General features: G+C 33.3%; 4 protein-coding genes across 4 annotated transcripts in view; 3 read left to right on the top strand and 1 right to left on the bottom strand.

Moving 5' to 3' along the window:
* LOC136973633 (glycine-rich protein-like) overlaps positions 1-26067 on the bottom strand; it is a 29373-nt gene extending 3306 nt beyond the window's left edge. Inside the window, exon 1 of the mRNA XM_067268372.1 lies at positions 26000-26067. The gene's annotated coding sequence lies outside the window, so the exon portion shown is untranslated. The remainder of the gene's footprint in view (positions 1-25999) is intronic.
* LOC136973634 (glycine-rich protein-like) lies at positions 629-1184 on the top strand. Its single transcript, XM_067268373.1, has 2 exons — positions 629-684; positions 801-1184. Exons 1-2 carry the CDS (start codon positions 673-675, stop codon positions 1158-1160), a joined length of 372 nt encoding a protein of 123 aa, XP_067124474.1. The 5' UTR covers positions 629-672; the 3' UTR covers positions 1161-1184.
* On the top strand, positions 4311-5658 carry LOC136973635 (glycine-rich protein-like). The gene is made up of 3 exons (XM_067268374.1): positions 4311-4583; positions 4658-5002; positions 5560-5658. The coding sequence occupies exons 1-2, from the start codon at positions 4572-4574 to the stop codon at positions 4994-4996; spliced, it is 351 nt and encodes a 116-aa protein (XP_067124475.1). The 5' UTR covers positions 4311-4571; the 3' UTR covers positions 4997-5002; positions 5560-5658.
* LOC136973624 (casein kinase I-like) lies at positions 21310-22350 on the top strand. Its single transcript, XM_067268357.1, has one exon. It carries the CDS (start codon positions 21310-21312, stop codon positions 22348-22350), a length of 1041 nt encoding a protein of 346 aa, XP_067124458.1.
* Positions 26068-27039: the final 972 nt, after the last annotated feature.

Genomic DNA, 27039 nt, shown 5'->3' with positions numbered 1-27039 from the left:
CGCTATTTAAATGCAATTATTATTTTTATTTATTATTTGATTCTTAAGCTGTACATATGTGTTTAATATTTGTTATACTGTTGTTAATGACTTTCGTTATTTACATAAATACCTTCATAAAAGTAAATTCAAAAATCATTAGAAAGTGTTACATCAAAATTTTATCAATACTGTTTAGTTTATATCCTAATTTTTCAGAAAATAACTCTCATCTTTGTCATATTTCAAAAGCTTTTAAGTTCATGAAATAAATTTTAATTATTTAGCATATTTAATTTGTAAATATAATGTATAAAGTAAAAAATTCTTATAGAAAATATTAAATTAAAATTTAATTACTTATATTTTTCTAAAATGATAACGGATTAACCTTAAATAAATAAAAATTTTATTAATAAATATGTACAAAATGTTGATTTTACATTTAAGATCATTTACAAAATGTACGCTTTGGTCTACAATTACTGGTTTTGGTATATTAATAGATTCATTTATAGGAATAACTATATCAGACTGATATTGCACCGGATTTTCGAGTTTATTTCCTTGGCGAACGTTGTCCTTCGGAAAACAACAGAAAACAAATCAAGGTAATTAACTTTCGTACAGTATATAAAAGGAACAAAATCTCTGGCTGATCATTCACTTGATCTCCAAGTAATAACATTCACCATGAAAACCATGGTAAGCATATAGATAAGCAGATTTTCAAATGTATCGTTAACATTTCGTACTCACTAAACTATGTGAAATCTTAATCGAAACATGTGTAAAAGATTGATTTTTTCTATTTTTTGTAGTTCGCCGCTATCGTTTTGGCTGCCTTGTGCGCCGTCAGCATGGCCGGATACCTCGGAGGAATTGGAGGAAGAGATGCCGCAGTAACCGTCAGCCTGGATAACCAGAGAGCCGCTCCTTACGGAGGACTCGGCGCTTATGGTGCTTATGGACTCGGACACGGCGCTTATGGAGCCTATGGACTCGGACGTGGCGCTTATGGAGCCTATGGACTCGGATACGGCGGTTACGGCTTGGGTCTCGGTTACGGAGGTTACGGTCTTGGTCTGGGTTACGGACTCGGCCACGGAGCCTACGGACTCGGATATGGACTGGGTCTCGGCTACGGAGGTTACGGTTTAGGTCTTGGAAAACTTCATTAATAAATTATTTATATGAAACTTAAATAGTGGTTTTGTGTTTTTTTAATTCGAAGAATACGCGCACGTGATTTAAAAATGCACATTAAGAAAATTAGAGAAGAATAAAATTATCACTTTATAAAAGTTGTCAAAACTCAATTATAAACAAATTATTTGTTTTTATTTTAGTTCGTCATTCTTCATTAGTAAAATAATTTTTTTTAAGTTAAAAGATTAAATTGTTATAGATATAAATGATGCATTAACATTATGATCTCGTAATTAACTAGTAATAAGTGTACAAAATAAAACATAAGATTTCGAGTATTTATTAGAAAAAGAAAAGCCACTCCATTCAAAATATAATAATATAAAATTTGGCAATATGAGAAAATTATGATTTCTTGAAAAGCTTTGATAAGATTAAAGCATTACTACTTTACATGGAAACATTCTGGAGTTCAAAATGTATAACAGCACGTTGTAATTAATACTGTAATAGTGTATACTAAAAAGTAATCTATTAATTACAGGACTATAAAAATATATATAAATCTTTTTCTTTTAAAAAATAATGTTGTATATGTTATTATATGGCATCTATACTAGATAACGTGGCGCAGAGGCGATAAAATAAAGTAAATTTAAAACTCAATGCTAGGCATGTATTTAACAAACAATATTTTATTCAAGATTGTAAAACTGTGAAGTTTTTCTTCACAATTTATATGTCTTGCTTTATCAGAAGCCAGGTTTTTTTTTCAATTTTCAATTAAAATAAAGGACAAATAGACCAAAATCACAGAATATTAAAATTTATTCTTCTCACAGAACTAGTTATCTCTATAATTTAAATAATACAAGGATAAATGTTCATAGTGTGCTTTCTACTAGACCTAAATATTTTCCTTTCTGTTTTTTTTTTCGATGGGACATTTGCGATTGTTATCGCATATTTATTGTTTTATTCTTAACAATAATTTATTTTTATCTTTAAAAATATAAAAACGGTCTTAAAAATACTCTATCGTTTAACTCATTTTTTATATCGATTCTGCATTCGTGTTCTATTTCCATTTTGTGTACAATCGTTTTTCATTTTTGCCATTTAATGTTTTTGAGTTTACTTTCATTGCTATTCGTTCAGCTGCAATTTAATTTTTCTAAAGAAATTATTAATAGTTATTGATGACACTTAAAATTTTCCTCTCTACAGAATTAATTAAATTTAAAAAATTTTATTGATTTAAGAATTAATGTATTTATATATTTGTAATAAATCAATAATTTTAATTATTCTTATTGTTCATTTTACATGTTAATTTGAAATTCAAAATACTTTAACATTATAAATTCTACTATTTTTCTTCTGGCCTATGATCTTTTTAATATAAAATAAATATTTTGAGACTATAAAAAGTTAATTTGCTAGAAAAATCGAAATTCTTTGTTTTTAAAAAGTTCAACAACAAAAAGCAACAGAAATAAAAATCAAAATTAATTACAAATTTAAAATGAGATATTAGATACTTTTTAAATTGTTCGACCGCCTTTTAACACTAGAAATACAACTATATTGTTAATATAGTTATTGGTTTTTTATCAAATTTTTTATTTGATATTATTTTTAAAAATTTATAATAATATAAAGTAGCAGTGAATATAAAACTAATAAAAAAACCAATAATTCAAATTATTTTGCTTTTGTAAGTATGCAAGATTTTTATTTTAAGATCCTTTTATAAGTTTATACTGAAAAAAAGAAGCAACAATTATTTAAAATGGAAAAACAGTTTCGCATAGATTATGAAAAAATTATACCGGTAAGATATATTAAAAATATATACTATCATAAAAATTCTTTCATTTATATAATGGAAATAACCGCAATTCAGAATTCTTTTTTCTTTTATTTTAATTTTCATGTAACTACTTATTCACTTATAAATGATATGAATAAGTAAGTATATTGCAGAAAACAACGAATATTCCGATAAAAAAATCTTTTAGGAATAGTTAATAAACGAAAGAAGTATTAATTAATGTCTGATCAGGATCGGATTTATAGATATCTTAGGCACGCGCCCATGGGCCTCTGTAGAAAAAACATAAATGATAATAATAATGAAATTCAAAAAAGAGAGGAAAACAAAAAAAAATGATTTAAGACACAAAATACAATAGATTATATTTATAAATACTGTGTAAATATAAAGTAAAATATAGAAGAATTTCTTTGCTGACTTTTATAATATTATATATAATTATATAAATTTAAAAAAATGATAGCATTTAGTTTTTATTGCACGGGCATTAGTCTTTACGGGAGACCTCTACAACTGAGAGTGCTCTGGGACCCCACAAAAAATAGTTTTAATTAATAATAATCGTGCTAAAATTAATATTAGCGAAAGCAATATCGTCTATAAACAATGTTAAAATTATTTTACATTATAGTATTTAATATTTTTGTTTATTTAATACCAAAGATTTTATAGTTCTAATTGTAAAATCATTAATAAAGCTCTTGCGGAAAAACATAATAAAATAAGTAACGATTTAAAAACCGAAAGCAATTAAATTAAAATTATTGAAAAAAAATTCAAAAATAAACACTTAAGTTAAATTAGGAAGTATTATTAAATCTTTAAAGAGAATATTTATCAAGCCAGGGTAGAGAAATCACATATAGGACTAAATCTTAAAATTTTATTATTTTTATTTTAAAAATTAAATTTTTTAAGATAAAGTAAAAATTAAAACATATATTTCTATATAATAGAAAGATATTTCTAAAAATATTTGAATTATTATTATTAACAATGATTTAGATTTCTGTTATAATTTATATGAAAATTAATTTTATGCAAGTAACTATAATTATGTTGTTAACTATATTGAAAATAATTAAAAGTTAGCATTATTTAACTTATTATTAATAAATTTAAGCTTAGATTAATTTTAAATGTAAAAAAAAAATATTCTTCTGAACACTTAAAATATTTGTTTTAAATTAGCAACTTAATAAACAGTTCTCATCTTCAATTATATAAAAATTAAAATCTCATTTGAGTTTTTCATGTAAAAAAAAAAGCAAGGCCGCTTCTTTTTTTAAGCATACCAATCTAATATTGGAAAATTAATTCTAATAACCTTAATCATTTCTTATCAATGAACCTGTAGGAATTTGATTTATTAGATATTTTATAGTTGCCGGTTTAGTTATATTTAGTTCATAGGTTCTATATAGAAAATCATTTACTTCTACGGCCTAAAAAACTGGTACTGCACCTAACCTTCAAGTTTAATTCAAAGGCAAACTGTCTCTTGAATAACAAAAACGAAATATCAAGGTGATTGCTTGGTATATAAACCGAATTCCGTGGTGTACTGATCATTCATTTACTTGACTCTCAAGTAGCAATATTCATCATGAAATCTATGGTAAGTGCAGTTTATTTAAATTATATAAGTATTTAAGTTTTTGATTTGCTTCTATACCGACGATATTTTTGTAGTTCGCCGCTATCGTTTTGGCTGCCTTGTGCGCCGTCAGCATGGCCGGATACCTCGGAGGAATTGGAGGAAGAGATGCCGCAGTAACCGTCAGCCTGGATAACCAGAGAGCCGCTCCTTACGGAGGACTCGGCGCTTATGGTGCTTACGGACTCGGACACGGAGCTTATGGAGCCTACGGACTCGGATATGGCGGTTATGGCTTGGGTCTCGGTTACGGACTCGGCGGCTATGGAGGTTATGGATTGGGTCTCGGTTACGGACTCGGCGGCTATGGAGGTTATGGATTGGGATACGGTCTTGGCTATGGTGGCTACGGACTCGGAGGAAAATTATGGTAATTTCAGGTAAGAACAACATTATATTTCTGAAAATCGACTACTTGAAATACACGATTTTATTTTGTATTATTTTGAAATAATTCATTCTTCCGATTCATTAATAATAAATTTAAAAATGTTATTTATAAACGTAAAAATTAAAGTAACACTTTATACGTATATTCAAAAAATCAAAAATTGCTTACAAAACTGAAAAAGTTCAAACGATCTCAGTCACTAAAATTTACGAATTTACTTCATAAATTTTAATTTGGAGGTAACTTTTAGTTGAATTTTTTCACGGAAGTAATTTTTGTCATTTTCGTCACAGATTAAACTTAAATTTTATTTATGCTAATTATTAAAAAAAATAAGCTGTTTAAATTTTAATTTATCTGCAGAACGCGGTTAAAAATTGCATCCGCAAAACAAATCAGGTAGATTTTAATGTACAGTGTTTATATGGAATAATTAATCTTAATTCGCGAGAATTTTTGTTTATAAATACCGTGTAGAAATTCTACTTACGTGTAAATTTCACTGTAGAGAAAAATTAATCTAATTTATTTATTTATTTTTTACAGAGATAAATTAAATAAAAGTGGATGGAAAAGTCTTCAGTGCTGTACATAATGTAGTAATTGATATATGAAAACGTCTAAATTAAAAATAAATTTTCCAAAATATAACAAATTTTTAGCGTATTTTTTGTTTTTCATGACGTGGCATACGAACAATATAATTAATTCAACTTAATTAAAAATTGATTTAATATAAACTGAGGTATTATTATTATTATTATTATTATTATTATTATTAAATATAATAATCAGTTTATGTTTATATTTAATATTTATAACGCTAACGATGCAGAGCCGCCGAGAGAGATCGTATGAGATCCATGGTTAGAGCGGGTTCCCTTTACAAAAGCTCCTTTTGCCTTTTTTTAAACAAATGGAATATGTAGAATGTTTCTTTTTTATTACAAAGCAGTCTTAAAGATTTTTTTTGTTATTAAAAATAAAATTAATTTATAGGAACCACTACGAGCCCTTAAATTTTTCCGTGCCCTGGGGAAAAATCTCCTTCTCGACGGCCTGCTTAATCGCAATTAAAATATTTCTAGCTATTTAAATTTATAGAAAGTTAACGTGATTATTTACTGGAAGGTCGCTTAAAATAATGAGGGTAACTACATTACTGCAGATTACCTTGAAAGATTTAATATAACCACTTCATAAAAAATTTAGAATTCTGATAGTTAAGAATAATTAAATTTTAAATTTTAGTTCATTATCAGCTAAAAAACATTTAAAGTGCATGAAGTTTTAAGAATTATCTCCTCTTATCTTCTAACAATTTGTATAATATAAATGTAATAATATAATATAATATTGTATATCGAAATGCAGCTCACTCGTGATAAAGGCTTTGAAAACCGCGCTCAATATCAAGCTGTCAAAGTTTATTAAACTATATTTACCTGTTGAGTTTCTATATTTAGATTATTTCAGAATTTACTTCTTCTAATATGAAGATAATAAATAAAACGATTAAGAGTAAAAGTCAAGTAATCGCTACAAGAAACTAAGCATTAACCTTGGATTGCACGAACTGGATTCAAGTTCAAGTCCCTTTCGTCTGAAGTAGAGTTTTATATATGTGATTATTTAGTTGTTTAGTAGACATTATTTAAAAGAATAATGACACGAAATTCATGATTTATCTATTTATTAAGAAGGCAAATACATGTTTTATTTAAAAAAAAAATATAGTACGAAAATATGATGTTAAATAATAGTATCATTTGTTTTGTGAAGGAAAGCAATTAGATTAATTTGGATGAACAGTTGTAAATTTTCAGTTTAAATAAATTCAATTTACAATACAGTATATTTTTAGCAATCATTAAGCAATATTATTTAAATATATCAGGTATTTAGACTACTCTTCCAATTCTAGATATTTAATCAACTTAAGTTTTCAAGTTTAATTTAATTTTTCTATTATGTATTCGGGAGACAAAGACGAATATAAATGAGCTATAGGGATAATCTCCCGTTAAAATTTGTTTTTATTTTAAATAAAGGACCATAACCTTAATTATGCAATATTCTTTTTACGCAAAAAGTAAATAAATCGGAAAAATCTGGCTTTGATGCATAAAATTGCGTTGAATTGGGGTACTTTAATTACGATTACCGGTACATATATTTTAAAACTCGTAATTCTTAAATAAATAAATAGACTATATTCAACTTATACTTCAGAATTTGCTCTTAATTTATTAAATTTTAATGGTTGATAGTTACTTGCTAAAAATAAAAATAGAAAAGTTACTTAAAAGAAAACTATTATTTCAGCTGCTATATTATTAACTCTTATTACAAATCACCTTAAAATTATTTTTGGAAGAATTTATACTATTCATCTGATTTAATTAACTGATTTTTCCACTTTTGGCATTATTTACAATACTTAAAATACATTTGCAACTGACATTTGAATGCAGAAAATCTAAATGGTTTAAAATGAATGCAAAGAAACTTCAAAATTAATTATAATTTATATCATTTTTAAAGTTATACGATTCATTCTGATAAATATCAATTTTATTATTAATGTTAACTTAATTTTTTGTAAAAAACATAACTATATAATAAATGTTAATCGTCATCAATTAATTGCTACGTTAATTCGTGTAATCTTTTTAAACTTTGCAAAGTATTAGCTTATGTTGGAATTCTATTTCTAATTTTATCAGAAATTATATCATTGGATTTAAAAAATAAATAGCTGAACTAAAATGACATCATTAAAATCGTAATTTTTATTCATTTCTTTGCATAAAATACTAGAGAATCGCATGCATATGTATCGAGAAAGAATTATCTTTTAAAAAATCAGGATTCTTTTGAATTTTATTTTCAAAAGTTGTATCAAAATAAAAATATACACATAAAATGATATAAATTTACGTTTCTTTTAGACAAGAAATAAGACCTTCTTCCCAGTCTAATTTACTAACATCAGTATCTATAACATGTTGTCTTTTCATATAATAATAATAATAATAATAACAACAACTCTCCCGTGGTCACCACCTGGTCGTGGTGGGAGAGCCCAGTAATTTTACTGATCCATAGGGCAATGCAGGCTGGAGCATAAGCTCCTGGTAGGGACACCCATGCCAGTAAGGTCTATGGGGAGAAATGAAGCTAAGAGTGACCACACCCACATTCTGTGGAGATATTCATCATGGTAATAACTAGATCAAAGTGTGATACCGGATCGGACGTCGCCCGGGTTAACAAGGTCCGCGTTCGTGGGTTAGGCAGAGGCTCACGTTCGAAAAATAGGTCACAGTCTCCCTTGGTTACCGGTGGCGAAAGCAGCACCGGCCCAAGCATGGCTACTGCAATGCCCTCAACAGATGTGAGGAACCAACCCAGCCTTGGTGTTTCTGTGGCAATGCATCCACAGACCACAAAGGCTGGAAAACCACGCCAACGGATGAAATGGACAGTAGAAATGAACGAGTTTATCATCCGTACTTATTACACCATCACAAAACTCGAAACAAACATGACAGCATACAGACAACAACTACACCATAGATTCACACAACAGTATCCTCATCTCACTGTCACCGAACAAAGGGTTGTTGATCAAAAAAGAACAATTATACACAACAACCTTATTCCACAAACAACACTTGAACTTATCAAACAACAGGTTGCTGATCAAATACATCAACAGACAGAAACAGCTAACATTAATGAAGATCATGTAACCTGTCAGGATAATCCAGCAACAAGCATTGATAATAACACACATACAACAATTACCACTAATGATACTACAGACACTTCCTCATCCATCACTGATAACATAGACTTGGATTTAGTTAATACGCTTTCACTTATATTTCAGGAAACACTCACTAAATATACAGGTACAGATCCCACACAACGACCACGAATACCAAAAATCAACACGTCAAAGAAAGTAGGAAAAACACTAAATTATGTAAACACTCACTTACTACCACACTACATTCATTCAATTTCTACACTCGCAGACATTCATACATTAGTTTATGCTGGGGCAGTCACAGTAGTGACACACCATGGAACTGAAAGTACAATCACAGACAAATACACAGAAAACACAATTCTATCACAAGCCTGCCTGGCAGAGAAGAATAGAAACACAAATAAATGACATTAGACAGCAATTAGGCAGGCTAACACAATACACTAAAAACAACATAACACCCAAATTAAGGAAACAGCTCAAAAACATTTTCAAGAAAATAAAAACACACACAAAACATGAACATCACAACACACGCATTACAGAATACATTGATACACTAAAACAAAAACTTGCTGCCAAAGCACGTAGACTCAAACGATACAAAACATGTACACTACGAAAACAACAAAATAAATTATTTACAAACAATGAAAAACTCTTTTACAGACAAATTAATAACAAAGCAAACACTGATACACAGCACAGTGGCACACCAACAGAAGAAGAACTCACAACATATTGGTCTTCTCTTTGGTCCAGTGCTGTCACGCACAATGCTGATGCAGGCTGGATCGAGGAGGAGAACAGAAACTTGCACAACATACCAACTATGCCCTGTGTTGAAATAAACATACATGATTTCCAATACACTGTTAACAGAACACACAACTGGAAGACACCTGGTGTAGACAACATTCACAATTTCTGGTACAAAAAGTTTACATCACTGCACCAGGAACTAGCTAAACATCTAACACACATCATCATCAATCCACAAGACATGCCAAATTTTCTTACTCAGGGCATCACCTACATGAAACCTAAAAACAACAATACCACAGACCCCACACAATACAGACCAATTACATGTCTTCCAACACTCTACAAATTATTGACATCCTGTATTGCAAACAAAATATACAAACATGTTGAAGAACACGACATTCTAACAGAACAACAAAAAGGTTGCCGTAGAAACCACAGGGGATGCAAAGAACAGTTACTCATAGATTCAGTCATTCTACGGCAAGCACACAGACAACACAGAAACATACACATGGCATATATAGACTACAGAAAAGCATTCGACAGTGTTCCACACAGTTGGCTGCTACATATCCTACACATGTACAAAATACATCCATCACTCATTGCATTCTTTCAAAACACTATGCAGCACTGGAGAACAACACTACATCTCAGGGCCCATAACACTTCCATACAAACAAACCAAATTTTTATTAGGCGAGGAATTTTTCAAGGAGATTCCTTGAGTCCTCTCTGGTTCTGCCTAGCCCTGAATCCATTATCCAACATGTTAAACAACACGCAATATGGTTACAATATCAGACACGAAAAAACAACACAGTATACACTGTCACATCTCATGTACATGGATGACATAAAACTTTATGCATCCACACAAAAACAACTTCATCAACTCCTACAAATCACACATTCATACACCAAGGACATACAAATGAAATTTGGCCTAGATAAATGCAAAACACTTCACATAGAAAAAGGAATCCTGAAGAAAGAAGATTTTGCACTTGGAAATGGAGACATTATTGAATCCATGGAAGAGGGTGAGCTCTACAAGTATTTAGGATTCCAACAGGCCAAACTAACAGAACATGCACAAATAAAGCAAAGATTGATTAAAGAATACCAAAGTAGGTTAAATGCTATTCTCAGAACACAGTTAAATGCAAAACACACAGTTAAAGCAATAAACACATATGTCATCCCAGTACTCACATATTCTTTTGGAGTTATACATTGGACTCACACAGATCTCGAGCAACTCCAAAGGAAAACAAGAACTACACTTACTAAGCATAAACAACATCATCCTAAATCTGCCACAGAAAGATTAACCCTTCCACGTAAAGATGGCGGACGTGGCCTGATTGACATAGTTAACCTTCACTACAAACAAATACAGTCACTGCGAGAGTTTTTCTACAAAAAACAAGAAACATCACAATTACATAAAGCAGTAACTCTAGCAGACTCAAATAACACACCATTAAACTTACACTCACATCATATGGACACAACGCAACATATAAAAAGCATAGACACCATTAAGCAATCGTGGGCTCGAAAGGCACTCCATGGCAGGCATCCTTATGATCTGGCCCAGGATTTTGTTGACAAAACTGCGTCAAACAGCTGGTTAGCTCAGGGATGCCTCTTTGGGGAGACGGAAGGATTTATGATTGCCATACAGGATCAGGTCATAAATACTAAAAACTACAGAAAACACATACTCAAAGATGCAACACTCACAAATGACACATGCAGAAAATGTCACATCATGCCAGAAACTATACAACACATCACCTCTGGTTGCAAGCTCTTGGCACAGACAGATTATTTACACAGACATAACCAAGTAGCAAATATAATACACCAAGAGCTTGCAAAGAAACACAAATTAGTAGACATCCATGAACCATACTACAAATACATTCCACAGACAGTATTGGAAAACAACACGCACAAAATGTACTACGACAGAGCCATAATCACAGATAAAACAATTTACCACAACAGACCAGACATCACACTCATTGACAAACACAATAAAATCACATACATTATAGACATATCCATTCCAAACACTCACAATATACAAAACGCATGCACTGAAAAAATTAGCAAGTACACAGAACTCGCCCAGGAAATAAGGCATCTGTGGAGGATGGATAGGGTGCTTATTGTACCTGTGTTCTCTCCTCTACAGGTGTCATACCACACACACTACACAAAAGCCTAGGCACATTAGAATTGAATAGAAACACATATATCACTCTACAGAAGGCCACTATATTGAATACATGTCATATTGTGAGAAAATTCCTGAATACAGACACACACACTGATACACTTCCTTTAATTTCTGTTTTGGTTACTATGCCTTGACTTTGGTCCGGCATAGTACACAGCCACCGGTGTTAACCGAGTATATCTCACTTAACCCAACATAATAATAATAATAATTCTCATATAAATATGCAAATTTATTGCATTCTGATTAAAAGTATTGATTAATTATTGTTATTTTTAGTAAAACGAAGTTAAAAAAATTCTGATGATATAGAATAACTTTATAAATAAGTCATTCAAACTTTGACATACAGTATTTGATCAGGAGCAGAATGTTTTTCAAGCATTTTTCGTTGAAAACGATGAAGAGCCTCTCTCTGTTTTATACTTTCCAATTTTGTTTCCAATAAACTCAAAACTTATGTCATGAATAGAAAGTGCATTCTACAGATCAGCGGTTCCCAACCTTTTTTGACTTACGTATCCCTTGGCATATAATAAAAATATAATTATATTTCTATTTAAAACTAAACATCGTGTCACCGAAGATCTTAACGCAAAATTCGAATATTCTTAAAGTACAGTACATCCGCCGTTATTAATTCTTTCTCTCGTACCCTAAGCCATCAAGCACGTACCCCTGGGGGTGCACATATCCCCGGTTGGGAATCGCCGCTACTGATAATGCATAATGCAGATAGTGCTAAAAATAATAACGCATGTAGAAAAGTTTTTATTATAAATTGTTACACTAAAAAGTTATCTTGTATTTGCGCTTGATAATAAATTTTGAATCATATGCATTATTTGTGAACAAATAAATGTTACCATTTTCTATCAAACGTGTACGGCGATATTTTCTGTCAAATTTATTTGTAGTGGACAAAGTTTATCCTAACGTTTATATTTACTCCTCTAATTTATTAAACTAAACAATGATCTCTCTCTCTCTCTCTCTCTCTCTCTCTCTCTCTCTCTGTAACACTGGCTGAGCTGGCATCGATTTTGCCCCTCGCTGCATAAAAAATTGCTATCCTTTTATCTCTCTCTCCTCAGCTCTCGTGTTATCATGCCACTTCATTGTTAAGAAACTTTCACATCTTTAAACGTAAAGGATTATATTATTTTATACAAAGATATTGCTTTAATATAAAATATTAAATACATAAGTAATGTGTTAATTTTGTCCTAATATATCTACCAATTAACCAACTGTTTGAAGAAAAGAATCAAAAAGGATAGCCCTACAAGCCCTCTTATTATTGCGCTCCCCAAATCTCCGAAAACCAACCCCTTCGCGCCTGCTCTTTAAGTTCACTTTACACCTACAGTTGTGAACAAATATTTATTTTGTTATGCTAACGTTATGTTAATTTTATCCGTTTATTCTTCTTAGAAAGTTACGACTGTTAATACGCGAAATTGTTATTTTGTACTGTACTGTATATAGCCTAATTAAATTGTTACGTCTAGAAGGTTTGTTTTGTCAGTTTTTTCAATTCATTACTCGAATTAGAAAGGCGAATGAACTTAACACCAACATTTCAAAACACTAATTGAAGAAAAGGATTGATAAACGGAAGCACGACAAGGGCAAAGACAATGGCTAATGAAAAGAATTATATATATGTCGTATTATTTTGCAGTCGTAGTCGTGAGGTCGAGTTTAGGGTGAGCGAGACAAAAGAAAATTAGAGACCATAAAAGCACGTCCGTTCACTTTCGGGTCCTCACTCGAACTCTGCTTTATTCTTTATTGGTGTTGTCAACCTCATTCTAAAAGGGACGAGATTAACAAAGTAAATTACAGAAAAATATACAAAAATATATACAAAGTTTAAAATATGTTAAATGCCCCCTTCTGGAAAGGCGATATCATGGAGCATCAGGGAGGTTGGGTTGGGTGTTATACAATTTATCGGCTTGAACTTTAAAGTTGGTTAGGGTTATAATACGGTATAATTTTATCTACATTTACAATATCAGTTAATTGTCGGAACGTAGTGACGACTAATACTTGACTTCGTGCATTCCTTGTCAACAAAATAACTCTAGAATGAGTTGTCAGATCTTGATGAAATTTTCTGGGACGACTCATCATCGCTCACGGATGAACTGATTAAAATTTCAACTCTCAAAAATGATCCATACGGAAGAAAAACACCTATATCCAGTTCTACAAAAACGGATCATTTTTGAAAGTTGAAATTTTAATCAATTCATACTTAAGTGATGATGAGTCGTCGTGGAAAATTTCATTAAGATCGGACAACTCATTCTAGAGTTATTTTGTTGACAAGGAATGCATGAAGTCAAGTGTTAGTCGCTTCCTGCACGCACGTGTAGAAGCGCCATCTGATGGTCGGAAAATATGACAAGCATTAAAACGGTAATATTGAAAGGTAAATGTTGTCGCTAACTGGACACACAACAAATATAAAGAATCTTTATAGAATAATAAGTTTAAACAAGTCTTCTTTTTAAAACGTGGAGCAGCAGCGATCAATATTGATGGCTTTACGATCCATTCTCTCCTTCGTCTTCCTATCGTTAGTACGAAATTTCGATCTCTAAATGGAGAAGCTGCGCAGAGATTCCAAACTGAGATGAAGTCGCTCAAATTCATCATCATCGATGAAATGTCAATGATTGGTGCAAGAATGCTTTACATGATCGAGAGAAGATTAAGAGAGATAAACCCCAAGAAAGATGAGCCTTTTTATGAATTCTTTATCTATTTCTTTGGTGATTTTCGTCAGCTTCTTCCTGTTAAAGATACTCCTCTCTACTCGAGTGTTCTTTTACAGTGTAATGTCCTAACAAGATACGGACCTTGTTGGGACTTTACATTACATTCGTATTTGATTCTTTTGAGAAGTTCATTGAACTTAGTAATTCTCACAGATGTAAGGACCCAGACGAGGTCCGAAATCGCAAAAATGCAGAATCTTGTTGTGAAAAAAAAACGAAAATTAGATATAAGAGAAGAGAGAAAAAAAACTCTTAATCAAAACAACGTAACGAAAAATGTAAACAACGAGTCTCGGGATGACGTCAACGCGTGTTAAACGACCTGTTAATGTTCAATCCAAAGGTAGAACTCTGGCACACGCACTCATAAAGAGATATAAGGTTGACACAAGTATTCAAAGAAAAAATTAAACATAGGAAAACAATTTCAGAAAAAGGGAAAAATTGAAGAGATAGAAAAATATCGCGTGATCGTTAGAATTCCAAAATGACATCAATTGCAAACAACGGATTAAATTATGAGTGCAAGTGTTGTGGTTCTATCAACAATCTTGGAGCATAGTCGAAAAAGGGTGTCAAATAGACACCTCGAATCGGACCTTTCCCGCGACCCGACATGGTCTCGTTTTGCGCTTGGAAACAAAGGGGGGGGCCAATCGGGAAGCGAGGAAAGGGACGAGGGACCAATCCGCAAGGTGGACAGGACACGGAAAAACGTATAAAAACTGGGACCTCAAGGTCAAGAGGAGAGTTTTTCGAATGACAGACGTGCCTTTCGAGGATTAAACGAGTGTGTGCTGTGTCGTCCCGCGGAACAGTTAAGTGTGCCACCACCCGTCAACATCGCTGAACAGCTCTTCTTGTCCGCCCGGGACTGGAAATCGACCTGCCGAACTCTAACGTATTGAAGATCGCTGAGATTTGGATACCATCAAACCGATGTAAGCATGTATTCGTCCAAATAAACGGTTTTCCGCATGTAAACACTTGTCGTCATTTGCCTCCTTCGCAATCGCCCACATACACGGGTTCCCTTAAGCTCATCCTGGCGCGGGATTAAAAGTTCCCCCCCCCTTTTTCAAGTCGGCAAATCTTACACAGACAAAATAGCACAGATAGTTCCTTCACGGATGTCTTACAATATCTAGCTTCGGGTGATTTCTCTGATACAGATCTGAACATTCTGACGACAAGAAATCGAGCCTATTTATCCAGAGATGAACTTGATCAGTTCCAAACGGCAGTAGAGCTATATCCAACAAACGAGCAAGTTAAACAAAGCAATGAAGACTACTTGCAGTCAACTGGATGCCCTTTTGCTTATATAGCAGGGGTGGGCAAACAAGAGTTCAGTGGGAGCCGAAATGTAGGTTTTGCAAAATGCATGGGAGCCGCAGTTCTGTACTATCGTGGTGGATAGTATGGTAAGGCCGGAAAGGATAGCACTTTCAGCAAGAGCCGCATGTAACTCAAAAAGAGCCGCACTTGCCCATGCATGTTATATATCATCTAAAAACACTCCAGATATTGCCCTGCCTTCGTCCAAAGGCGACTCAAGCTCTTGTTCTCTCGATCCCTCCAAGTTTTTGAATCTCTCAGTTAATGCCAGAATTATTCTGAGAGTCAACTTATGGGTTAACAACGAAGGGAAAATACCAATAAAACTCCATGATAGAATACAATGTCAGCAGAAAGATATAACACAACAACTAGGAGGAATAATCACAGAATACTATGATAGCACACAACGATAAAGACGGGAAACCCCTATCCTCACCAAAGTAAGTATCGAGAACGTGCGACAGAATATGTCAATGGGAACGACAGAATAGTACGATGAGAAAGGATGGAATACAACGAAACGGAGGACAGGAAAACAGCGATAAAACACAACGGGGAGGAAGAAGAAATACACACTAATACCATAGAACAACACAATAAGACATAAGGATCCTCTTAATACCGAAGTGAGTATTGTGCACAATATGTTAGGGGAGTTCATAGGAGCTTCGACAAGGAAAAGACAAACTGTCACTACTCAAAAACTTAACAAACATTCTAACATGAGTGAACTTTCGAACTCATCAACATTATCCGGATACAAATAAATTATAAATTAGATAACAATGTCGGGATAATAATATAGCGGCTACGTCCGCATGTATGTATTTAAACCCTTGCAAAGCAAGATGCGAAGCAAGGTCGTGAATAAAGTTGGAGTACCAACCTCCTGACGAACTGTCAGGAAAGATGGACTGCTCCATTTAAGTAAGTAAGTAAGTAAGTCAACTTATGGGTGCAAGGAAGTCTCGTCAATGGTTCACTAGGAACTATACGCTACATTATATATGTTTCTAATGCTCGCCCTCCAGCTCTTCCTCTGCTTATTTTAGTAGAATTCGATAGCTATCAAGGACCTTTCATCTATGATAATCTGTTTCCAATAATCCCCATAACACGCACTTCGAACGATGGCAGTATATTGCCATCTCGTAGACAGTTTCCCCTTACCTTAGCATACTCGATGACTATACATAAATCACAGGGATTAACTCTTCCAAAAATCAAAATAGATATACGGAAAAAAGAAACAGCTATCGGTCTTATCTATGTTACATTGAGTACAGTGAAAAAATAACTGACATAGTATTTTTAAAGAGTTACAATAAAGATCGCAACGAGTCAATCTGTAAGTCCAAGGCCTATAGTGATAGGCAGAATTTCATGAGACATTAGCATAGCAATTAATTAATGGCTTATTCTGACCTTATATTTGTACCTTTAAATGATCCAATAGAAATCATGTATATCGTTGAGAACGAATGATTCTTTGTTTCTTTTTTCCTCATAATCTACAAAATAAAGGTGCGAGCAGCTTCGTTCCGACTACACGCTGATGTAGCGTTACTTAACTAGTTTATTTAATGATTTGACAGGTCTGTCTATTTCTACGTTACAAGGAGATACTATCTTTAATATGGTGAAAGGTCCATGATACTTTGGAGCAAGTTTTCCTTGGTCGGGATGGAAGACAGTTTGTAGTAGTATTTGATCTCCTACTTTGAAGTTTGGAGTTTGGTGTTAACTATTATATTTATCTCTGTTTCTTTCGTGAGCTATTTCAGTTCTTTCGGTGGCAATCTTACGCGCTTATCTGAGAGAGGGATAATTCATATATATTCTTCGATTTTCCTAATATAGATTATTATTAAATTTTTATTCGATAAAGTTCTATACCAGGTAGGATATTATTGTATATTGAAGGAAGAAAATTTGTTACCTCGTTCAAATCGAGAGCGAAAAGACGCCTTTTGTGATTTGACACGAGCGAACAATACAGGCCACAGTCATATTGTTCGCTCCAAATGTAATATACGGTTTGCTGTAAGAAGTAAATATTGGGAAAGAAATGAGCCAAATATCAATCAAAATTTTAAATAATCAACCAATTTTTAAGTGCATAGGGTTGATTTATACCGTTTAAAATGTAATATTCTAGGAAAGTTTTAACTATTTCAACTAGTCTACATATTATTTTATTCAAAAATTACCTTATTTTTTACTCTATTGTGTAAAAAATATTTTTAAAAATCAATTGTAATTGTATTTGCCAAATTTAAAAATATATTTTTAAACAAATATCAATTATTATATATCCAATATTCAATTATTTATTAAAATAATACATAATAAATATGCTAGATTTTGAGTAACAATATAAAATATAATATTATAGTTACAACGCTAAAATAAATACTTTAGCAGTGGCGTGCCGTAACATGTGATGATAGGGAAGCTGTGTTTCTGTAAAAAGCCGACTTCCAGGGGCAATCGGTTAATTGCGCGTCAGTAATGGTCTAGGGTCCATTCGTACTGTGCGTGGTGGCGGAAGAGACAAAGACGACAAGTATCTGACAAAAACCGTTTATTTTAACATAAATAAACATACACTATGTACGAAATTGTTTGCTTTAGGACAATCAACTGTTCGGACGTCCTGGGCATCGATGTGGTTCTTCGATGGTCGATCGAAGGTGGCCCCGGGACAGTGGCGTCGACAAGTCTGTAAGGCAAGGGGAGACTTCGTCGAGTAAGTCCGGAGTGGCACAGGTTACAGGTTGGCACAATAGACGAGAAATTGTTTTTTTTTTTTTTTTTTTTTTTGCGCATTTACACACGACGTTTTGGTTATTCAGAACGTTAACCGAGTGTCAGGTGTCCTCGATTGTCGGAGATTATATCAATCTCCGTTCTTTCTTTCATCCATTTCAATTGGTCGTTCCCCCTGAATCACGCTTCCCGAGTGGTTGGTCCCTCGTTACTAAACGTAACGAGACTCTTACCTGGAGCGCGAGAAAAGTCAAAATCGAAGACGAATTCGACCTTCCACCGATCATAGGAGGACTTCCTTCCGCGATTTATGGTTTCTACCTGGCAGTTTGATATAAACAATGGGTGTCCGACTACAAACGACTTTTACCTATGTTTTTTTAAACTAATACATTTTTCTCTAAATTATTCGTTTTTTCGCGTCTTTCGTGACGGGTCAGACCCGTCCGGTACTTCACATTTCCGTAAAAGTTTTAAAAAAATACTGGAAATGATAAAAATAAACAATTTATGTATTTTAGTTCTAAAATACAAATAATACATACATGATACAAATTGATACGATACAAACAATAACAGAAAAACTTGTTTTATTAATTTTTTATAAACTAACTCTATTCGGCGATTTTTTCCGCCAAGTCGTTAATTACTTTATCATAAAAGTCGCTGGTCGTCGACTCCATCGACGTATTTAAAAGCTCTTTTTCTATCGAAAGCAACGCTAGCGACCACAATTTTTCCTCCGACCGAGTGTTCCTGGCCAATGTATGAATTCCCTTCGTGGTCGAAAAACTGCGCTCAACAGAGGCACTGGTAGATGGTACCATAAAAATAAATGATATTAAATCATATTATTCTTTTAGTACGTCTTTGTTCGGAATCGACATTAATTATATGTTTTATGTCTAAGAGTTACTTGTTAATATAGTCCGGCCACGAATATAAATATTGCGAATCGCTACGTAATTTAGATAAATCAAAAAATTTTTCATAAAATTTACTTAATTTATAGAATTAAAACACGCTTGAAAAAATTATTTTTCATAATATTAAAATTATTAATATCTAAAAGTGACAAAAATTCTAAAGATTTTAGTCTGAAAATCTGTTAATATAATTACAGTATAATTAAAAGAAAATTATAATTAAATATAACTTTGCAAAGAAACGTACATAAAAATAACATTGAATACTCCTTACTTTTTAAATCTTAAACAATTCACTCAGTCAGATAGCTCCCTACCCAGTGGCTAAGGGTCGTTGGAAGCTACACGTGTGTAGCTTTCACCAGCTAAACCGACTGAGGTTGGTGCTCTGTAAAGCGCATGCGCCAATGCCCTCTGGCTGCTTTACACCATTCAGTTATTCTCGCCTTGAAAGCTGTCTCGTAAGCGCTTCCATTCCGCCACTGACATTCGAATATACAATAGCAATCTTATCGTTTTTTTCACATAGAAATTTGTAAAAGATACTGTACCTGAGCGCAACTCGTCGGGAGCAGAGGTCGAAGACAAATTCGAAGTGTCGATCCGGATTTCGTTGTTAAACCTTAGCAAGAATCCAGTAGCGGAGCACTCTGAACCAAAGACCAAGAACTCCGAATGTCCTTGAAACGACGATTTTATAATCTTTCTCCCCCAAATCGCCTTTCCATTGGGCTCTCATTGTCACCTGGTGCCAATTCGAAACCCGATGGAGGGCGCGGGTGAGGTCATCGTCGCGACAGAACTTGATTCCTCTCTCGTCGCGTCGAATTCGTTCTTTTCCATTGTTTTAAATACACAGAAAAAACTTCCATTAAACAATGGAAAGCTCCAATTTCGTCCCTTTTAGTCGACCCCCGTTCGGGTCCTCACACGTAAACAAATGACTAATTTTGTCAGTTTTTATTATTTTTTTCCTAGGATGCTTTGTATTTGGGCCGAGTCGGGCCAATGTAGTGTTGGACTCGGGTCGGCTGGATTAATTTAACTTCGGACTCGGGTAGGGCCGGGTAAAACGATAAAGGCCTACACATATATCTATATTACACCTAAAAATTGAAATTTATCTTACTTAACGAGAAAATAAAAAACGAAATTTTTTAAAAATAAAATCGAACAAAACAGTATATTATGTACAGTACATACATATTTAGAAAAACGGCCCAAATTGTTTACGGCCCATGTGGAATTTTCCACATTTTCCACGTGGCCAGTCCGCCCCTGCTTCCGAGGCTTGTCTGATGACCGAAGATTCCACGGAAAAGAAGAATGTGCAGCCGGTGGCTCAACTCGCTGATGCTTTCAATTCGGATAATTTGGGAGAGAGCACTTTGGTTAGAATATTTTGGCCGAAAGACAGATAAGGCGGCTCTTCAATTCTCCCTACTGGAACTCTTGAATTCATTTCGGAAAGATATTTATTAATTCATAGTACAATTCAAGAGACTTTTTGATTTAAATATTGAATTAAATTGTTTCGTTTAATTTCGGTAATTTTTGTTGTAATAATGGATCTTGAATGATAATACGGTATATTGAAAACAATTGAAATTAATAGACGGGTCCATTGTTTCACAGAAATTCACTGGCCGTGTATGTTGAAAAAATAAAACGATTATGGACATCGAACGTTTTTATCAGATAAAAAGAAAAATCGGTCGCGGTTCGTTCGGTCAAGTAATTGAAGCCAGTGATAGAATTACGGGCGAAGACGTAGCCATAAAAGTGGAGGATATCAACACGATGCGACCAAAATTGCAAAATGAAAAGCAAGTCTACGATGCTATCAAAGAAACAAACGGATTTCCGAAATTAATTTGTTATGAAACAGATCGAAATTACAATTTTTTGATAATCGACTTATTGGGTCCAAGTTTGGAAGAGTTATTCGAATATTGCGGTCGCCAATTCACGCTAAAAACGACATTAATGCTGGCGGTAGACATGCTTAATAGAATCGAATATTTACACAGTAAAGATTATATTCATCGAGACATCAAACCGGCAAATTTTCTTATGGGTTGGGAAAGAAAAACTAAAACTGTTTACATGATTGATTTTGGTTTAGCCAAGAAATACATCGATCCTCATACAAAGAGGCATATACTGTACGAAGATGGCAAAGGATTAACAGGTACTGTGAAATATGTCAGCATTAATACTCACGAAGGAATAGAACAAAGTCGAAGAGATGACATAGAATCTCTCGGATACGTCATCATCTACTTTCTGACAGGTTCTCTTCCTTGGGAGAGAGTGAAAAAAACTACTAAACAACAGAAGTACGAAGAGATTGCTCACTTAAAGAAAGTTTATTCAATCGAAGAATTATGTAAGAACCACCCGAAAGAAATTGCAACCTACATGAAATACTGTCGTGGATTAAGTTTCGAAGATAAACCTGATTACCAGTACCTGAAAGAGCTTTTACAAAGTGCCTTTGAACGGAATGGTAACCAATTTGACAGAGTTTACGATTGGAATATAAAAATGTTTAAAGAAAAACTCGCTCTAATACAACATGGCTCTAATATTTGCATATTCAAAAAATGCGGTCCCAAAACAATCGTGCCCGAACAAAATTCAAACGAAGAAATAATAAAAAGTTCTAAAAAAGTCAATGACATCCAGATCATAAATATTCTGTTGATTTTTTAAAAATAAAATTAAAAAATTATTTTTTATATATTGCAATACATTTTATTTATATATCATAATATTAAAAGTTTCGACGGCCGGATGGCCGAGAGGTTACGATGTCAGTCTACTGCTCTAGGGTACCCGGGACTGATCTTGATGAGTCTAATTTTTCAGGGAGTGCTCCGTCTGGATGTATCGGGCCCGTTTTCACCACCCGCTCTCCCCGTTGTAAGCCTGGCCGAACTCATAATAGGTTTGCCAAATTGTTTATCATATTAAGGGATATATTTTTTGAGAGGGGAAAAACGTGTTTTTAATTTTTACATATTTTTCAGATACAAATAATTTTAACATTTCACGGCATAACAGTCTCTTCGTGTAAAAATGTAGCGTAAAAACAGACTCCCTTTATTGCCCATAGAGTATAAGGAGGGTCTTTTTCAAGCTCATTATAGGTTCGGCCAGGCTTACAAAGATAACTAGTTACAATTACTATCCTAGTTACACCTTAAACATATCAATTGTTTAACGCGTGGGCATTAAAGAATTAAAACAACATATACACGTACTCTGCAAAGTAACACAAATCTTCCGCCATGTTTGCCGAGATTAGTACAGTAATTGCCCGAATTTGGTGGATTAGTTACTAATGCCAGATTACGTCTAATCTTAAAATGGTGGCCAACTATTGCAAAATGCCAAAGCGATTACGACCTCATAATAGGATCGAATCCAGGCAGATAATCTCTGAAATTTTTCTTGAGTGGTTCATTCCGGATATAGCCGAACTCTCGATGAGGATTTTTTAAAACTCTTTTCGCCCTGTGGGCACTAAGATCCAGTGGCGTGCCGTGACATTTGATGATAGGGAAGCTGTGTTTCTGTAAGAAGCCGACTTTCAGGGGCAATCAATTAATTGCGCGTCAGGGCCCGTTCGTATTCGTTTGTTCGATAAGCCAGTAAAAACCGTATACTTCTTTAAATGTATTTTCAATAGATTATCTGACGTACTTAATAAATAAGAAAGTTCAATATAATTACCTCCGTTATTAGATTCAATAAATTTTCTATGCCCTCTAAATGCCAATTCTTGCTTTGAGAAAAAACATATAACATCTATTAATTTAGATATACCTATTAATCCTAATTATCTCGTTATAATTTTCAATATTTATTTTATATTGTCTACCAATGTTAAATTCTATTCTATTTTGATATCCAAATTGCTTCAATTTTACGAAAGAATCGTCATTCGTCATAAATTTTATCGTCAAAATGTCGAAATTTTTTGTTGACGTATTTATATTTAATTTAGGCATTGGTCTTTCTCTTTTAATAATGTTTTCTTTTTCATTATATGGTCTTGAGCCAAAACTTTTTTAAAATAAATTTTTGAATCACTAGCCACGATATAAGGGCTAAAATTAAAATTATCAGAAAAACTTACTTGGTAAAACAAAATGTGTGACGAATATACATACCTAGTACAAAAAATTCTTCAATTGTATGAATATACTTTTAATGAAACTTATAATTAAATATAACTTTGTGAAGAAACGTACATAAAAATAACAAAATATTCTTTACTTTTTAAATCTTAAAACAATCCGCTTAGTGAAATAGCTCCCTACGAGTGGCTAATGAATGGAATCAGAGACGTCCTGGTCAGTGGCGTAGCGAACATAACTGGCGCCCGAGGTACGACACTTTATTGGCGCCTCCTCCCCCTTCCAGAAACATATAGTTTGTCTTAAAGACCATTTGGGCGCCCCCTCCCCTTCCAGAAACACGTATAGTTTGTCTTGGAGACCGTTTGGGCACCCCTCTGCGAGTGGCGCCCGGAGCATGATACACCCCCTTGCACCCCCCTCGCTACGCTACTGGTCCTGGTAGGTGTGCGGCGCGTGCATGCACCAGGTTGCCAAATCCCGAGGGTGCCGACCAATACCGGTCAATGTCAAATGCCTCTTTTGTCGCGTCATTAGTATATCTCAAAGGACGCCACAGGGCTGTTGTAAATTTTAAACGTTTCTCACCATAGCTGTAAAAATCTAAATATGTTAAAGTTAATAGTCATTTGTTTTCTAACTAATTCGTTTTAATACCAGGTGTACACGGAAATCAGTTCCCCACTGTACTGAGCTAGTGATTGGTTCGGTTGAGCTTTTGTTTAAGTAAAATTCTGGCTCTTTCAGCAGGGTTTTATTTATGTCCCCATTCCCTAATTTCTTAATTATTTAACTACTTCTTAGTAGAAATAAGTCGAAACCAGTTACTTTGTACTTGAATATCTGTAGTTTTGGGAAAACATTGGAAAGACACATTTTTATGACAACGGATATATAAATCGTAAATTTAAAGAAAATAAATTTTAGAGCTTTTTTTGTACCTTGTACGTCTCATTCATTAAATTTGGTTGTAAATGATGCTGCCAAAGTAACAGTTAATTTTTTAACATTATGCAAGAATTGTACACGTTTTTTCTGCATTCCCTTACAGATGGGACATACTATAATCGTAATATCACCGGTTTAACATTGAAATTCGTAAGTAATATAAGATGGGAGAGCAGAATAAACGCAGAATAAATATATCAAATATTTTAATGGATTTTTTTAAAACTCCTGTCAACTATACAGAACTATCATAAAAACATGTCAGTAAACTCCTATCGGTTGGGTTAAGTTATAAATCTAGTCTAGGGTGAGCAACCGTTTTTATAACATGGGCCAGAATAAATTTTACGTTTTTTCCGCGGGCCGTAGTAGTCAATTGACGCCTTCTTGTGACTCGTAATTTTTTTAGTCTGCAAATATGAAATAAATAAATAAAAAGTTAATTACTACATTTATTTCTCTTATCGTTTTCGAAAATTACAAAGAATTGGAAAAATAACTATTAATTAGTTATTTTTCCAATTTAATAATCTATTAAAGATCTCGCGGGCCGGATAGAAACTTTTCGCAAGCCGTAGCTGGCCCGCGGGCCGGGGGTTGCCCGCCGTTGATCTAGTCTGCTCGTGATTCACATAATCGGGCGAGGGTGGCCGAATATCTAGCAGGCGGCTAACAGCCCACAACCGCTCCGGGATATAAAGTCGGACTCTTTACGCGTGTGTTGCTTCTACCAGCTAAACCGTGACGTTGGTGCTCTGTAAAGCGCATGCGCCAATGCCTATAATCTGGCTGCTTGGAAGTTGACAGGCAGGCGGCTAACAGCTCAGAACCGGTCCGGGATATAAAGTCGGACTCTTTATGCGTGTGTTGCTTCTACCAGCTAAACCGGGTGAGGTTGGTGCACTGTAAACCGCATTTGAATGCCTATATAATCTGGCTGATTAGAAACTGACCCGGTTTCGACATTCCTTCCGCCACTGAATTATTCGAATATACAATAGCAATCTTATCGTTTTTTTTTTCACATGTATAGAAATTTGTAAAAGTTACATAATGCAGTTATAATAAAATATTAATTTTAATTAATTCAAAGTACGTTAAAATATGAAAATTTATATTTTATAAAATACAAGGGAAGGTCATTGGAAGGTGGAAGTGGCGCTTCCATCGCTTCCAATGACGGCACGCCACTGTACTTTAGTAGGACTATTCTATGAATATTGTTTAACGTAAATTGTGGTTTAATATGTTACATATTGCCTACAACTTACTACGTTCTTCTAAGCTTTAAAATTATCTTGCATAAATGAATACACGTGTTCTACAGTTTAAAGGATCTATAATTAAATAAAATTATTTTAAAATATTATTAGGTATATAACTAGTAACTTGTAAATGCTATAGGTTATTAGCTTAAAATTATAGCTAAAGTAGTAACAATGAAATATCTTTATTAGATCACTCTTAAGACTACGTACACGTACCGGTATACCTGGCTTTATTTAGCATAATAAAGATTATAACGAGAGTAATTGAAATGAACAGAATATTTACTTGCATAAATTGTTTCTATTTATAAATTAAGCAGCATTTTTTTTTTTTTTTTTTTTACAAAACTATAAAACTAAAATTCTTGATTCGAATGAGTTGTACTGTACATATTTAAAAATTACAAAGTTAAAATTTTACGTGATATATATTAACTAAAACACATTTACTTCACTCGTTGCGTGTATTCTATTTGCATGATTCTAAATATACTTCAAAAAGGCCGTCGAATGAACGTTAAAATCTAAACGCTCTATTCTTTAATGCCTATTAAGTTTATAACATATAAATATCGCAAACCAATAAATATTTGAACTCCATTAACGTATTAAAAATTTATTCAAGTGAAAATTTAATGAGAAATTTTTCTAAAAAAATAATTTTGTTTTTATAACTCGAATGAAAATAATAGAGCTACATTTAAAATCCTATCTCCTATTTCAATTTTTATATGGAAATGTATTAGGGAAACGACTCTAAACACATATATAAGTATTATACCTATGTATAGTGTATATTGCTATATTAAATAGATGACAAAATATGTGTATTTAGTACAAACATTTTTAAATTTTCAAGTTAACATATTCAAATTGCTATTGTTGTTATTTTGTTGCTATAGTAGCATTTGCTTGTGATATTGAGCAATGCTAAGAAACGGTGTGCTATCGACATTCGCTTCTGCAGTTGAACAGACCAGATATTGGTCAGAAAGCGAATGTAACAGGACTATAGCAAAGATAAATTAAAATAATAAAATTAT

Source organism: Centruroides vittatus, unplaced genomic scaffold (genome assembly GCF_030686945.1).
Source record: "Centruroides vittatus isolate TY-2023 unplaced genomic scaffold, ASM3068694v2 contig_3254, whole genome shotgun sequence".
NCBI classification, from domain to species: Eukaryota; Metazoa; Arthropoda; class Arachnida; order Scorpiones; family Buthidae; genus Centruroides; species Centruroides vittatus.
The sequence above is the reverse complement of the archived record's forward strand: the minus strand, read 5'-3'. Positions and strand labels throughout refer to the sequence as shown.

Excerpts from the sequence above, each read along its gene's own strand:
- LOC136973624 (XM_067268357.1), top strand. The coding sequence starts at position 21,310 with ATGGACATCGAACGTTTTTATCAGATAAAAAGAAAAATCGGTCGCGGT.